The sequence below is a fragment of the Natrix helvetica genome (genome assembly GCF_964273705.1).
Source record: "Natrix helvetica genome assembly, chromosome: 4".
NCBI classification, from domain to species: Eukaryota; Metazoa; Chordata; class Lepidosauria; order Squamata; family Natricidae; genus Natrix; species Natrix helvetica.
The window spans coordinates 116044797-116060180 of record NC_138550.1 but is presented as its reverse complement, the minus strand read 5'-3'; the positions used below and the strand labels follow the sequence as shown (position 1 = coordinate 116060180).

Sequence of the window (15384 nt, the reverse complement as noted above, 5' to 3'; positions counted from 1 at the left end):
CAACTATATTATAGTAAATGAGTAGCAGAAAAAGCCTCCCCTTTGAAGACTTAAGAGTGATCTGATTGCTATTAAGTGAAGTCAGTCATGAGCCATTAAAATACAATTACAGTGTTCAGTCATATTGATCGTTGATGTGACTTAATAGCAATTGTGTTCTGGGAATTTCACTTAGCTGTATAATTCAGTAGTTTTCAAGGAACAGAAATAAGCAACACAATCACCTGATATGTCAACATTTTACAAATAATATTTTATTTATTTGATCAATATATTAACTGCTTCAATCAATGAAGAAACTATAGTAAGTGAACTATAAGGAACAGAAAGTAAAAGGAAAAATGCAGTACAGTAATATAAAGCAACAGGAATGTCAGACTGGAGATATTGCTGTAAAAAGAGTTGCCAAGAAACAAATTGCCTCTGCATCTCTCCCAGAGGCCCGCATGGTCAGGCCCTTATGGACTACATAAACAATGCATAAGCATAAAGTAATACTAAACCAAGACAATTAACAGTGAAAAAAAAGCTAATCCTGTAAATGTTACAGAAGACATCAAGCGTTCCTGGCTTTATGGATTCCTAACACCAATCTGAATCTCATCTTCATTCCAATAAGCATCAGAGCAATTAATTAAAATCATAACATAAATCCCAAATTACTACAGAGCGTGAGATGGTTCCCTAATTTTACATTTCACCTTTTTTTTTACTACAAATCTTAAGAAATCCAAACCTTAATTCTAACTCAGTCACACCAATAAAGTGTATGTACATGAGTATTTAACCTTAGCCCTTTATCTAAAAAATCGAACTACTGTCAATCATAAAACTTCTCCTTAATGCTAACTCTCACATTAAATTTTATAACGAAACCTGAGAAATCTTTAAACTACTCATTTCTATAAGTTCTCAAAAAATAAGGGACACTAATTATGTAGTTCACCACTCAGTCAAACCAAACATAAACTTCTGACTAATACTAAATAGAAATAATAATAATCTTTAGCATAGTAGTCAATCCTGTTATCATAATTCCCAAACAAACATTGACAATAAAAACCTGCCCTAATACAGTAGTAACAAATTTTACCACCAAAATGGACTTTCGGGAAAGCAACACACGCTCAAGACAGCTCTGTAAAAGCAGAGCCAACAGCTATGGCAGAAAAAAGAGATGGTGAACAGATTGGCTCCCTGGAAATCCTCTCCAGGAGTAGATGCCAAATTGGCTCCATACAGCTGCCCAACTTCAAAGAGGCAGAAGAAACATCAAAGATCAATGTAGGAGATCACCAGGCTGAGCCTGAAGGTGGGGTCAAATGCGTCATTAGTTTGGAGTCTCTTTGCTCCTACAAGAGACCTAATTCCAGTCCCCCGCCCTTGAAGTCTTTTGACTCTTTATCTGTGGCCAATTTGCCTGGACTGTGAGTAGATCAGATTCTTGTGTAAATATAGCAGGAAATAGTGTAGTGCAGTGGCCTAGAGGTGGAGCTCTCACCTCACAATCAGGAAGCTGTGAGTTCAATCCTAGATAGAGGCAGATATTTCTCTCTGGGCACGATGAGAATATAATTGCTGAATATAACTCTGCCTTGGCGACAGGAGGAGGCAGCCAGCCAGTAAACACTCAGCTCCATTCAGTTGCCCAGACTCCATCCTGCAAAGGATTATGGGGTCATTAAAAGAAGATGAAGATATAGCAGGAAATAAACTCTAGTTTTGAACTCTATTCTGGCTCCTGGTTTCTTGCACCTGACAGCTGATGGCTAAAGACCTACCTCCCTTCTCTAACTAGCTGGGTCCTCTCCTAGCCCTTCAATTGATACTTTCTTTCTTAAACGCCTTAGGAAATTGCTTGTCACTAATCTTTTTTGATGTTAAGAACCTTCGGACGAGCAAGTTTTATTATGCTGGGACAGTTTCCCTTTATCCTGGATTAAAGGTTACATGTAAGTTAAAAAGAAATATTCACTTTTGGAAATCAGGAAAAGAACGTTCAGAATGTCGATTTGGAAAGGGGCCAGAGAGATCTAAAACAATAGTTTCCTCTTAACTATATTATTTGACTGTTGATCGATTGTTGAGAACAGTGTACCTGAAATTACTCTTAAGATTGTGGCTACTCTGACTAGTTCTCAGAATTCTGGGAGTCCTAGCACTCCGTGGTCATGATTGCAATCTGGTGCTTGGCAAACCATTCACACTTATTGTTGTAGCACCCCTCAATCCCTGGTGGCTTCCCCAGAAAGCCAATAGGGAAGGTTGGAAATTGCTGACATAATTGTCTACCGCCCACCCACCTCTCTCCCAGCCCCTCTGCACTCATGCCGTATTGGCCATACATGTACCCCTGTTCACCGTTCCTTACGTGTGGTATTATGGATCACTGATGATATATTTGAGTGGTTTCAACTTGAAATGCTGCTGACAGTGAGGTACTCTTTTCCCCTTCTGGGTTTGTCATGCAATTAATCAATTGTCAACTTTGACCATTTTCTGAAAAGTGTGTCTTTTCTTCATGTTGGTGGTTTTGTTGGTTTTGCAATTTAACGAATGCTCAGTTTAAATTCATTAGCTATGTGCTTCCGAAGGAAATGTTTTTTCCCTAATTGAGCAATGCTGAATATTAACTGCAAATGGCAATGCGTGAATAGTTATTTTATTAGTGCCTGGAGGTTTCTACAGATCTTCCAAATAATTTATAGCGGTGTCTAAATCAAATCAAATGATGTGAAAGCAACAGCAGGTTATTACAAGGATAAACAATTACTTACATTGAAACCAGTGGAGCTCCTAATAGTTACAATTGAATGCAACTAGTTTAGTTGCCATTGGGACTTATAAAAAATTTGGTCTGTGTCCCCCAGGTCCACTTGCAAGGATAAGTTAGGATTTGACACTGATGAGTAAAATATGTGAATGTTTCCACCCACAAATCCATTGCCTCTGATTTGACCTATAAACAGAGCTAATTTATCCTCAGAATGTTTGGAAAACAGAACAAAAGTCAATTGTAAGGAGAGTTGCCCTTGTTTTTATTGGTTCCTTGAATCTCTGGTATTATTTCACTTTTCTGACTATATCCCATAAAGCCTTGACTTTGGCTGGTAGATAAATTTTATAAAGCTGTGAAAATATCAACCAATATTGTATGAACTTCAATCCAATCATGCTTGCTACTGATCTGGCACTAAGAATATAGAATTAGCATTTGAGAAAGGAATCCAAACTTCCCAGATCTGAGGAATGTCTGTATAGGAACAACAACAAAATAGCCCCAGTCCAATAATGAAACCTTCCCAAATGTTTTACACAACAAAACAAAAAAACAAAACAAACACAAAGCTTGCTGTCACATATATGTGCTTGGCGCTGTTATTAGGAGATTATTTTCTGCAGTTTCTAACAGTTTTCTGGGATGCAGGATGCAAGAGATCTAAAAGCCACTGGTTCCAGAAGACCTTTCAAGAATTTTGGGTGGCTTTACATGAATTCCATCTGCAAATTCTGCGTCCTTCTTTTAGATCAGTACAAATTGCAATTATAGATGGTGCTCGAAATCTCAAAAATACATCTATAGCTACTGCAGAACTTGAAAGCTCCATAAGCACGTGTGGCCAAGCCTAGAGAATATACAGTATATTTATTTCAGTGTTAAAAATAACAACACATCAGAGAACTCAAATGGATGGATATATTGTCTTCTCTATCATTTACAAAAGAAGGGAATAAGGTGGCTTCATTTTCCCTGTAATTATGTACATTTTAAATATATTTCATAAATTACATTTATTTCATTTTCAACTATGATTGTTTCAACTGGTTGAAGTACAAAAATATTGATCTGTTTAACCATACAAAATTAAAGGGCCAAACTAGGTCCGTGATGGTGAACCTATGGCATGCGTGATACAGGTGGCACCCAGAGCCTTCCATGTGGGCACACAAGCCATTGCCCCAGCTCAGCTCCACCGTGCATACGCATGCACCTCCCGCCAGCCTGCTGGTTTTCAGGTCTCTGGTTTCAGGGCAATTGTGGGAGATATGTGCGCAGGGGCAGGGCGCAGATGTGGGGGTTGTGCATGCATACATGGGGCAGGGCATGTGCAGGGGCTCTCACGCACGTGTGGTTGTCATGCATGCATGTACGGGATGGTGTGGCGAGTGTGGGGGGTCACACACAGGGTTGGAGGGAGCATGGGGGCCACGCATTGCATTATGGCTGTGCGTCTGCTTTCAGCACACGATGACAAAAAGGTTAGCCATCACTGAACTAGGTTCTTGTGGTTTGAATTGTGGTATTTACCAGTTTCAGCCTCCTTATCTAATTCTATGCATAAAAGGGAAAAGCTTGTCTCCATGAGCGGAATCACCCTGAAAAAAAGATGCTGGTAGCATCATATGGAAGTTGTTAAGACAGCATCTTTCCCCTCCAAAAAAATGCTATGGGAAATTTTTTTTAAACCATACTTTGCAGAATAGAACAAACAAGTTAATTTTGAGGTTCATTTATGCTATTTTTGTCTCCCGAGTATATAGACCAAAACTATCTCCATATGTATTTCAGAGCCTTGATGAGATCAAGGGTGATGCATGACTTAAGGGAGAAACATGGTTCATCCTGATGTCCATATAACATAGCATTATGGCTCTCATCTGCTATAAAGGAATTGTACTAAGAACATTATGCATTTTTAAATGGTCCGGGGTGGTCTCTGGTCTATTTCAGCAAATACACAGTATGGTTTTAATTAGGAAAGGGTGTGGAGTCCGTATTTGTATTGGAATTTGAGCTTCATGGATTCTCAGAAGACCCTCTCCTGCCCCTCCTTTCTAAAGGCTGAAGCAGAATCATGATGAAAATAATTTTTGGTTGGTTTCCAAAGCCAACCTAAATTTAAGGGAGCCCTAAACATTTCACTCCAAAGACACCAGAACTACGGACCGGGGAAAAAAAAATTAAGAGTCATGGCTGTGGTTAAACACAAAACAAAAACAAATCCTAATTCTGTCTAGGGAGGGAAGAAACTAGTATGAAACAGTGGCTTTCAAACGTAAGTTTGTAGGACATAGAGGTAAGAGAAGAACTTACAGTGAAGGGAGAAAAAGAAAAAAAAATGCTCAGAAAGCTTGTGTTAGGCATAGTTTGGGATGAGTGGAAAAGAAAAAGGCAATTCTGCTTATGGTATTAGTTCCCCAAAGACAACCTTGAGCACTACAGTGAGAACTCACCCTTGAAAACCCCTCCTCAGTATTACGTTCCAGTATCATCTGACTCCAACATAACTAGTTACAAATATAGACAAATATATAAACAAAGAGCCATCACTGGCATGGTGGTTAGAATGCATTATTGCAGGCTAATTCTGCTGACTGCCAGCAATTCGATTCTCACCATCTCAAGGTTGACTCAGTCTACAATCCTCCCAAGGTCAGTAAAATGAGGACCCAGACTGTTGGGGGCAATATGCTGACTCTACAAACCACTTAGAGAGGACTGTAAAGCACTGTGAAGTGGTATAAAGGTCTAAGTACTAGAATAGAATAGAATAGAATAGAATAGAATAGAATAGAATTCTTTATTGACCAAGTGTGATTGGACACACAAGGAATTTATCTTTGGTGTCTTACTGCTATTGCTACAACTCACTTATTTTGCAGTTGGCCCATCATTTAACTATCCCATTCAGTTCTTTGATTGTTTTTCACCCCATGGAGGTAAAAAAAATCCTTCTTTTCCCCCATTCTCACCCCCTTTGTGCTAAACATAAATTTCTTTAGCTGCTATTTTGTATTGTTGGTATTATTTTGCTAGATAAGAGTCCTCTAAGCATTTCCTCTATCTCCAATGAATGATCCTTGTGACAATCAACCACAACACTTTCCTCTAGAGGGTATTATGAGGGTAGAAAAAGCAGAGGAGGACCATATTTTGCTCTAGTCAGATGCCCAGATCAGCTCCTGACTCTGCTGTTTCCAGAACAGTCTACTACTAGGACATAATAAAAATCACAGTAAACAGCTAAAAATATTCTAATGCAGAACTTGAAACATTGATGCCAACACTATATTGATTTTCATATATGCAGATCTTTGATGCACACTTCAATAATTAGCACTGAAGGGGGGGGGAACCCTATTATCCAGAAGGCCAGCATGTGCAGTGATGCATGATTCCTGCACTGAAGACATTTAGGATGGAATAATAGCAGCAGAGAAATTTTATTGTTAAAAGAAACTTTAATCAAGAAGATATTTTTTTAATAATTACAATGATTAAGAATATCAATAGCACATTTTTTGCATCACATTGCCACTGTGTTTCCTGTTATTATCAAAACCAAAGACTAAATTGTAATTTTTCTTGAAACAGTGCATTTGTTGCTTTGAAATATATTTATAGAAAAGATACTGCAATCTGGAGGGGCCAATCACATTGATTTCTCTTTATGTGAAAGCTTAGCTTGTATAAAGCTCTTTCTCATACAACGTGAACTTCAAGATTCATGGCAATACATGTATTCCACAATAGGTAGCACTACAGAAAAAAAAACCCATTACTTTTTCTTGCTGGTTCAGAAATGCAATGCTTGGAGTTTCCTGTTGCCTCGGAGAAGAGGGAAGCCATTCCTTTTGCCTCCATTTTACAAATTCATGTTCAATATAATTGTAATTGTTTACAACAATTGTTAAAGCCCCACCAGGATTTTGGACGCGGAACAATCTGCATTAGAATTTTAGCTGTGGCTGGGTAGGCTTGTTTATTCAGTGGCAAGAGGAATGCATTCCATCCATTTTTCCTGTTGAAGGCTAGGGTTCTTGAACAGATTGAAGCTCATTTCTAAGTGAATTGCATCAATATGTATTTTAAAAAGATTGACACTTTTTTTTAAAAAAAGTATGTTTGATACATATGCATTCAAAAAAAAAAAAGTACTTAGAAGCACATTATTCCTTCAATACACATGCAAGTGGGATTCCATGTAAGAATTGAATCTGCTTTGGTGGTGTAGAGGTTAATTGCTAACTCTGCGAATCAGAAAGATTCAAAGATTTATGGTGCACACTGCACTCTTACAGAATACATCACTTTGAAAGCATAAGGCATGCATGGAGGTTTTATACATTTTAGTAGACAGTATTTTAGAAGCAACATGGATTTCTTGTTTTTGACTCACTGTTAAATATTGCCTTTTAATAAAAACGAGTACTAGTTGCAAAAAAATTAAACAAATATTGTCAAAACAGTATTGAAGAATGTTTATCGAAGTTGATCAAGTTATGGACTGCATTAGTAGACTCTTATTGTAACACAAAAACAACTTCAGTCACCTGTTTTTGCAACGGAACATGGTTCTCAAAGGTGTCGTCGTCCAAGAAAAAGGAGGGGAGATTGGAATAGCTTGCAAAACTTAGTACTGCACAGAGGAGAAAGTAGCAATAGAATGTGGGGAGTGGGCATGGGGATGGTGATAATTAAGATAGATTGCATTACCAGTAAGTTCTGGCTGAAAAACACTTACGAAAGCTGCTTTGTGACGGCCATGTTTCTAGGTGATGTTAAAAGATTTAATTTTAAATGGAGAAAATTTAAAAAGATTTTACATTTTAAATGGAGAATTTCAGCTACAGTTAAGTGGAGCTTCCAAGGGCAGAAGCACTGTGCTTCTGGTTATAGTTACTGGTGGGCAAATGAAAGAAGGTTGCCACAGCTATTTTGGAGATGTGGGATTCCTAGCCACTATGAGGAAATTGGATACCAGGTGCAAAGGTGTTTTTTTTGTTTCAGGATTCACAGGAGAACCTTGTTTTAGTAGAAAAAAAATAAGAAAGAAAAATGCATACAATGCTTTACTATGGTAACAATTTTTAATTGGTGCCTGTTTAATGGACTCCATCTTATTTTGTAAGATGCAGTGACAGTTTTCTCAAATAGCTGTGCAGAATTATTTAAAAAGTCATTGAGATACAAGGGTTGGTGAGTCAGATATCTCTAGCGCATCGGTGTCAAACTTGTTGCATCACATTGCCGTCATGTGATATATTGTAACATTTGTTCCCTTTGCGAAGCTGGGATAGGCGTGGCCTGCACATGATGCATCCAGCCCGTGAGTTTGACACCCCTGCCTAGAGAATCCATGACTGCAAGATAAACATCAGTTAATATTTCATCTATAAATTTGATAGTCTTTTTGCTTAGTCACTGTAATTATTTTCTTGTTATTGGAAAACAATAAAAGCCTATAAAAAGGCAACATTTTTGTTAGGTCAATTGAAGATAACAAAATAGTTGCAAGTTGCTTTCTCCCCCCTCATTGTCAACATATACATTATTGATTCTGTTCATTTTCATTATAGTTTCTTTGGAAATTAAAATATGTTTGAATGAGTGAGTGGCAGTCATGGTGCATTTTATTATTGGAGTATGCTAAAATGGTTTGTTTCAGTATACCTTTCCCAGTGTCAAAATGTGTCATTTTTCACAGCAGAGTACCAGCAATATTTTCATGGAAGCAGTCAACTCTAAGCATCACCACCATATTACATTTAGTTTAACAAACTAATACACAAGTAATTTTACTCTCATGTTAGTTTGTGCTATTACCACAATGTCATATATTTTTGAAACTTACTACATCATCATATATAGGAAATATTTAGATCATTTTTAATGATAATGGACACATTCACAAGTTTGACATATTTAATTTATACAAAGAGAATTTCATTCAGTGTAAACAAGCATAGGAAAAATACTTTTAAGATGGTCTTTGGAACAAGAACTTTGAAATCGGTATGGAATGAAAACTACAGTTATTCCATTATTCCCCAACTTGGCTCCCTCTAGCTGTTTTGAGCCTATGGTTTTCCCATCATCTCTAGCTAACATGATGCTCTGGGAATAGCACTTCCAATACCTTTTAACGGTACTATATTTGGAAATGATGGCATAATTTCTTACCATATAATAATTATAATTAATTCACCTTAAGAAACAGTGTGCTTTAAATCATCAAATCAAAACTATTTTTCAGCACTAAATATTCATGCTACAGTGTCTTTTGCTAACAGCCTGTGTCACATATAGCAATAATTTAGGAATTTTAAAAAGACATCTTGGACATAAAAATGGGTAGTGGAATATGTAAACATTATGATATACCTGAAACACTGGAAGGAAATGCTAAATACAAGTCATATCATTGCATTAAAATGTCAAAATAGGGCAAAGCACAATTTGTAGTGATTGAAGAAAACGATTAGCCCACAAAGGCTGCTCATGATTCAACCATGTTCTTTATTTTTCATTACTTTTTAATATCTATCTTGTTAGGTGGAGAAAATGGCCCCAGCCAAAACATCACAATATTTCTCTGTAACTATCATTTAGTTGAAGATTGAAGTTTATTTTCCTGAGTAAAGTCACTGATGTTTTCAATATCTTCCTTAATTGTTCAAATAAAATAAGGCAGTTAATGATTATATCACTCGAACTTTCCCATCCAGAATTGTACAGCTATTTAGTCTTTAACAGATGTGTTTTCCTAGAAATGCAAATAATAAAATTGCCTTCAGCACCAACTGTGATCAATTGCCTTGGATTTCCTAGATGAGTAACTTGGATCATTGTAGATCCTTGAGAATCACTGATGTCAAACAGCAAATTGCACAGTTCAAGATTTCTTTTCAGACAAAAGATCTCATATTCTGTTTTGATATCTTTTTTCTGCTTAGAATGAACTTAGATGTGGTTGCAGATAACGCTGTTCACTAAATTGGAAATAAAATGTCTTTGATGTTAATAATAGTTGCATCTGAAAAAAAAAGATTTTTTCCTCTAAGGAAGCAAGCAAATTCCATGAACAAAAAAATGCTTCCCAATTATAAAAGTGAATTTTGTGCTTCTTTTTTTTCAAAAAAAATTTCCAAATTCTGTGTGCTCCAATTAGATCACTTTGTTTTTTCTCTAGTCCATTTGATCATAGTCTCTGGTGAACGGTACAGGAATATTAGCTTAGCATATAAATCTTCCTCTAGTTCTAATTCACCAGTCTCCCGCACTAAGAAGATATCTGTGCACAGCTTTAGGATACGATCCACATTGGGAAGCTCTTCAAACATAATAGAGTGGGATATTCCACTGAAGAATTCACGGACAAATTTTCCTATTACCAGCACAACTGAAGCATATAAACCCATTATTCTGCAAAACATGAAAGAAGAACATTAACATTTTAAAATGGGCAATAATTTGAAAAGAGACAGAAAGACAGACCTAGAGCAGAGATGCAGCATGGCTAGATAAGGGGTACGGAATGCCTCAGCAAAGTGGTAAGGTATGGATGGAGTGGCTCAACCTAGGCTGTGTGCAAGGGTCTCTCCCATGACCAGCTGAAAATCTTCCTTAGATTTTCAGCCCCAAAGCTGAAGGACTTGTCCACAGCAACCCCTCCCCACAATTCACACCTGACCTTGGTCTCTCTCTCCGCCCCAAGACATTTTGCACTCTTTACCTGGGACTCCGTCCACTTAATAAGCCACAAAATTGCATAATAACTGCAACTGGGAGTCTCATGATTGCAGCTCTAAATAAAGTGGTCATGTGACATCTTGCTTAAAGACTGTTTTACTCAATAACCGATATTCCAGGTCCATTTATGGTTGTAAGTTGAGGACTATATGTAGAGCATAAAATCAGCAATTGCCAACTGTAAGTCTTAAGCAGTCCCTTGGTTAATTTTTTGCATCTCTTTTTCCCATTTGAGTACTCCAATGGTCTGAATGATGTTTGTTTTTCTGATTGGGGGGTGGGGGGCAGTGACTTCTATATACTGTAATTGTAAACCACTTATCTGCTTTCAAGCGCTTCTAGCCTTCACCCACATTAATGTTGAAAAAGGTAGGCTGGATTATGCTCTGTTGCCTAGATTTTAATCCATATTGCAAATTGGTGGGATAAATTAGCTATGGGAGCTTTCAGCCCCAATAAATTTTTCCATTAAAATGTAACTATCTGGATTCAGTCCAATTTCTGATTCTGTTTTACTGATGGTAAAACTACCATTAATATTCGCATCCGGTTACAGGATCTTCTACTTGGTCATAAGGATAAACGTGATGTGATAAGAATTGATAACAATCACCTTTTAAAATGTATGAAACCAGAGACACCTATGCCCAAACATGTTAACAGATATGAGAGCAGTTGCTATCAAAAACTAGAAAAATATGCAGTTTAAACTGCAATTTGGGGACCAATTTTGACTGGCTTGGAGCTCTTTGGAGTATATGTTCCAAAATGGATCCATATCTGCTGAACAGTGCCACGTCCGGTGGAAACATGAGATCCGATGCCCAGCAGTAATAAATCAAATAGTCAGAATCTAAACACTTTCTTTATTCCTTCAGAATATACTGAAAGCAGTGTAAGCTTGTGAGAGGACTTACTTTACAGCTGTTTACATCTGAATAGATGCCCACATTATATGTATGGTAGTTGATGAGAATAGTTATGACAGACTTCTTTGCATATATTTTATCATCTAGGGTTTTAAGTTATCTTACAGCCTTTAGAACTTGATCTTTTTCAGCCATTCATAATCACTGGATAATTTGGACATGATTTTTGGAGATTATGGCAATGAAAGCAGTCTCCTTCAGATGATCACATGTGAGGAAAGTTTGCTTCAATACAATGTAAATAAAAACAGTAATGCTACAAACACATAAACAATGTTTCTTATATTACACAACAACGTTAACATGAAGTATTTGCTTACCCATAACCTGCCAAAAATCCAAGACTGGGAGGACTGACTTTATCGCTGAACACAATTAGTTCCAATCTAGTTTTATTTGATTCCAAAAATTTGTTCTTCTGGTTTAAAATCCACCATTCATGAAGTTCAGTGGACACGTTATTTTTGGAGAGTGAAACAGTGATATCTTTACGCTTCCCACCTACAAAAAGGAAGAGAAGGAACAAAAAAAATCCCATCCTTTTTATTAGCTATTCCAGAGGCATCCAGCCTGCACCCTATGGGCCACATGCAGCCCTGGACAGCTAATAATGTGGTCCCACAAGATCATAAACTTTAAACTTTATGTTTATATGCTTATATACATTGTGTTTATATACACTGATTATGTTGCATATTTTATATGTGGCCCAAGACAATTCTTCTTCACTTGATGCGGCTCAGGCAAGGCAAAAGATTGGACACCCATAAGCTATTCAGAGAAGCAAGAAAATACTTTTTCAATTTTCCACCAAAAATATGGAATCAATGACCTCACACCACACAAATGTTTCATAATTGTAAAATAATCTATGTTAGAGATAAGTTTACCACTGCATCTGTTCTCAGTGAAGAATTAACTTAATGTCAAAATATACTTCTGTATAGCTCTGTAGATTAGTGTCTATAAAAGAGAATATCTTCCGAAAACCTAGAACTAGCCATCCTTCTTTTAAGCCTTCAGATTGTCTGATCAAGGCCTGTATCAGTATGTCTGAAAATAAAAGGAAGCAAATGAAATCCTTCTCCCTTCTCCTAACATGCTGCCTTCCACTGCAGTAACAGGAGTGCTGTAGCTGAACAAGATCACTTCCTCGATTGTAAGCAATACTGCACAAGCAGAACTGTTTCAATCTACAAGGCTTTATAATCTGTAGATAGTCCTTGCGTAATGACCATTTGTTTAGAGACCATTCAAAGTTATGATGATGTACTGTCAGCCAGACCTCCAAATTACAACCCCTGGTCATGTGATATAATTTGAGCGCTTGGAAAGCTGCCAGCATGCACTTCAACTTTCCTTACCTGCCTATTTCCTCTCTCCCTCCATCCTTTTGGCTGTCCTTACCAAAGTTGGGTGGCTCCCGGTTTGGCCGAACCGGTAGTGGTGGCGGAGAGAGGCTCCACCCATCTGCCTGGACGCTTCTGTGCATGCACAGAAGCATTACGCGTGCACAGAGGCATTACACATGTGCTCAAGCACGCGCATGAGCATGAGTAAACTGGTAGTAAACCAGTTAGAAACCCACCACTGGTCCTTTCCCTGATGCCACCTCCTGGCCCTTCTGCCCTCTGCTGACTATTGCCATCTTCTTCATGCTGCCAATGAACTGTGTCCAGAAGAAGCAGCTACTGACACTTTTGGAATGCTGCACAAGACATTCACATGGCATCACAAGGCCTCCCCATTGCTTCGCAAGGTCACATGAAGGTCTCACGAAGGGCCAGCAGCTACCTCGCCAGACACACCTTGTCAACAATGGAAGAAGATAGTGAAGGTCAGGTAGGGCTCACAGGAGTAGGCAGAGGTAGGTAGTGGTGATGAAGTGCAGGGATAGGCAGGTGTGGGGAATTGAAATGGAGTACAGCACAATATGGCCAAAAAAAGTGTGAGGTTCTGGCTTAATGATCATAACTGGGAACCAGAGGTGCTGTCGCTAAATGATGCAATCATGTGCTAATTCACCTTATGATAATTTTGCTTAGTGATGGAAATTCTGGTCTCAATTAGGGTCATTAAGCAAGGACTATCTGTAATGCAAGTTGTGATAAAATCAAGAGAGAAGAGGCTACTTCCCCCACTAAATACAAGGAAAACCTGGTTCCATGAAGGATGCATTTAATACTATCTCAAAGTCATGAAAACCCTCTTATTATTCTTTAATCAAGCCAATAGGAGATAAATTATTAAAAGGTGGTAGATGCAAAAAAAAAAAAGCATTTTGTCAGCACTTTCTGTTATCCCTCCTGCTGTCCAGCAAAACCAAGCATTTAATAGTGAGTGCCATACCATGTGCATGAATCATACAAGTGGCAAGAAAATAGGGGCAGTCATGCATAACACAGGTTATGTAGATAGTAAAGGGTCAATCAAAATGGACTCAAATGTCTATACATCAATGCACAGAGTATGAGGAATAAACAGGGTGAATTAGAAATTCAAGTAAAAGAGGGCAGATACGATATTGTTGCCATTACAGAAACTTGGTGGGATGAAACCCACAAATGGAACTTGCAGCTAGAAGGATTTAAATTATTTAAAAGAAATAGACCAAATAAAAGAGGAGGTGGAGTTGCACATCTCTACAAAATAGAGCACAACAATGATGAGAACTATCCTGAATGCATTTGGGTCAATGTTAAAAGTTGGGGGGGAAATGACATTGCCATAGGTCTATACTACAGGCCACCCAACCAAGCAGAGGAAGTAGATGAACTTTTTGCTAGTCAGCAAACTAAGGTATGTAGGAAGCACACCACAATAGTAATGGGGGATTTTAACTACCCCAACATCAACTGGGAAACAAATTCTGCACCAAGTGGAAGATCCAACAGGTTCCTAATGAATCTAGCAGACAACTTTGTTTCCCAAAAAGTAGAGAAGGGAACAAGACGAATTAAGCCATATTAGACTTAATTCTCACTAATAGAGAGGAAATGATAGAAGGTGTTGAAGCCACAGGAACCCTGGGGACAAGTGACCATGCAATATTGGAATTCAACATTATGCAAACACAAGTAGTAGAACAAAGTCAAACTAGAGTCTTGGATTTTAAGAGAGCTAATTTCAATAAACTTAGAGAGAGCTTGGGAAGAATTCCATGGATGAGAATCCTCAAGGGGAAAACAACTCAAGAAACTTGGGAAATTTTGAAAAATGAGATTACAAAAGCTCAGTCTAGCACAATACCAATGAAGAAGAAAAATAACAGCTCCCAAAAGAAACCAGCATGGCTACATAAAAAACTCTCTGACAAATTGAAAGACAAAAAAGTTAAGTATAAAAAGTAGAAAGAGGGGGACATAACTAAGGCAGAATAACAGCAAATAGCCCGAGCCTGTAAAGATGAAGTAAGAAAAGCTAAGGCTCACAATGAAGAAAGGCTTGCCATAAAAGTAAAAAATAACAAAAAAAGCTTCAACATGTTAAAAACAAGAAAAAGGTTAAGGAAACAATTGGTCCATTGCTGGGAGAAAGTAGCAAGAAGGTAACAAGCAACAGGGAGAAAGCAGAACTATTTAACTCATTTTTTGCACCTGTCTTTACACAAAGGGATAAAACAGTCCAACGTATCAAAAACAGCACCACAACTATCAGATTAGGAACACAAATTGAAATAGGGAAGAAAATGGTAAGTGAGCACCTGTCTACCCTAGACGAGTTCAAATCACCAGGACCAGATGGATTACACCCCAGGGTTCTGAAGGAACTGGCAGATGAGATCTCAGAATCACTGAACTATATCTTTCAGAGATCCTGAAGCACCAGGGAACTGCAAGAGGACTGGAAAAGAGCTGATGTGGTTCCCATCTTCAAAAAAGGAGAAAAAAATAGATCAAGGAAACTCTAGACCTATCAGCC

General features: G+C 37.8%; 1 protein-coding gene across 1 annotated transcript in view; it reads right to left on the bottom strand.

Annotated features, from left to right (window-relative positions):
* Positions 1-6303: 6303 nt before the first annotated feature.
* The window catches only part of PIEZO2 (piezo type mechanosensitive ion channel component 2), a 218725-nt gene continuing 209644 nt past the window's right edge, over positions 6304-15384 (bottom strand). Inside the window, exons 54-55 of the mRNA XM_081951908.1 lie at positions 11784-11964; positions 6304-10207 (exon numbers count right to left, since the gene is read on the bottom strand). Coding sequence (XP_081808034.1) covers positions 9955-10207; positions 11784-11964 — 434 coding nt within the window. The 3' untranslated portion in view covers positions 6304-9954. The remainder of the gene's footprint in view (positions 10208-11783; positions 11965-15384) is intronic.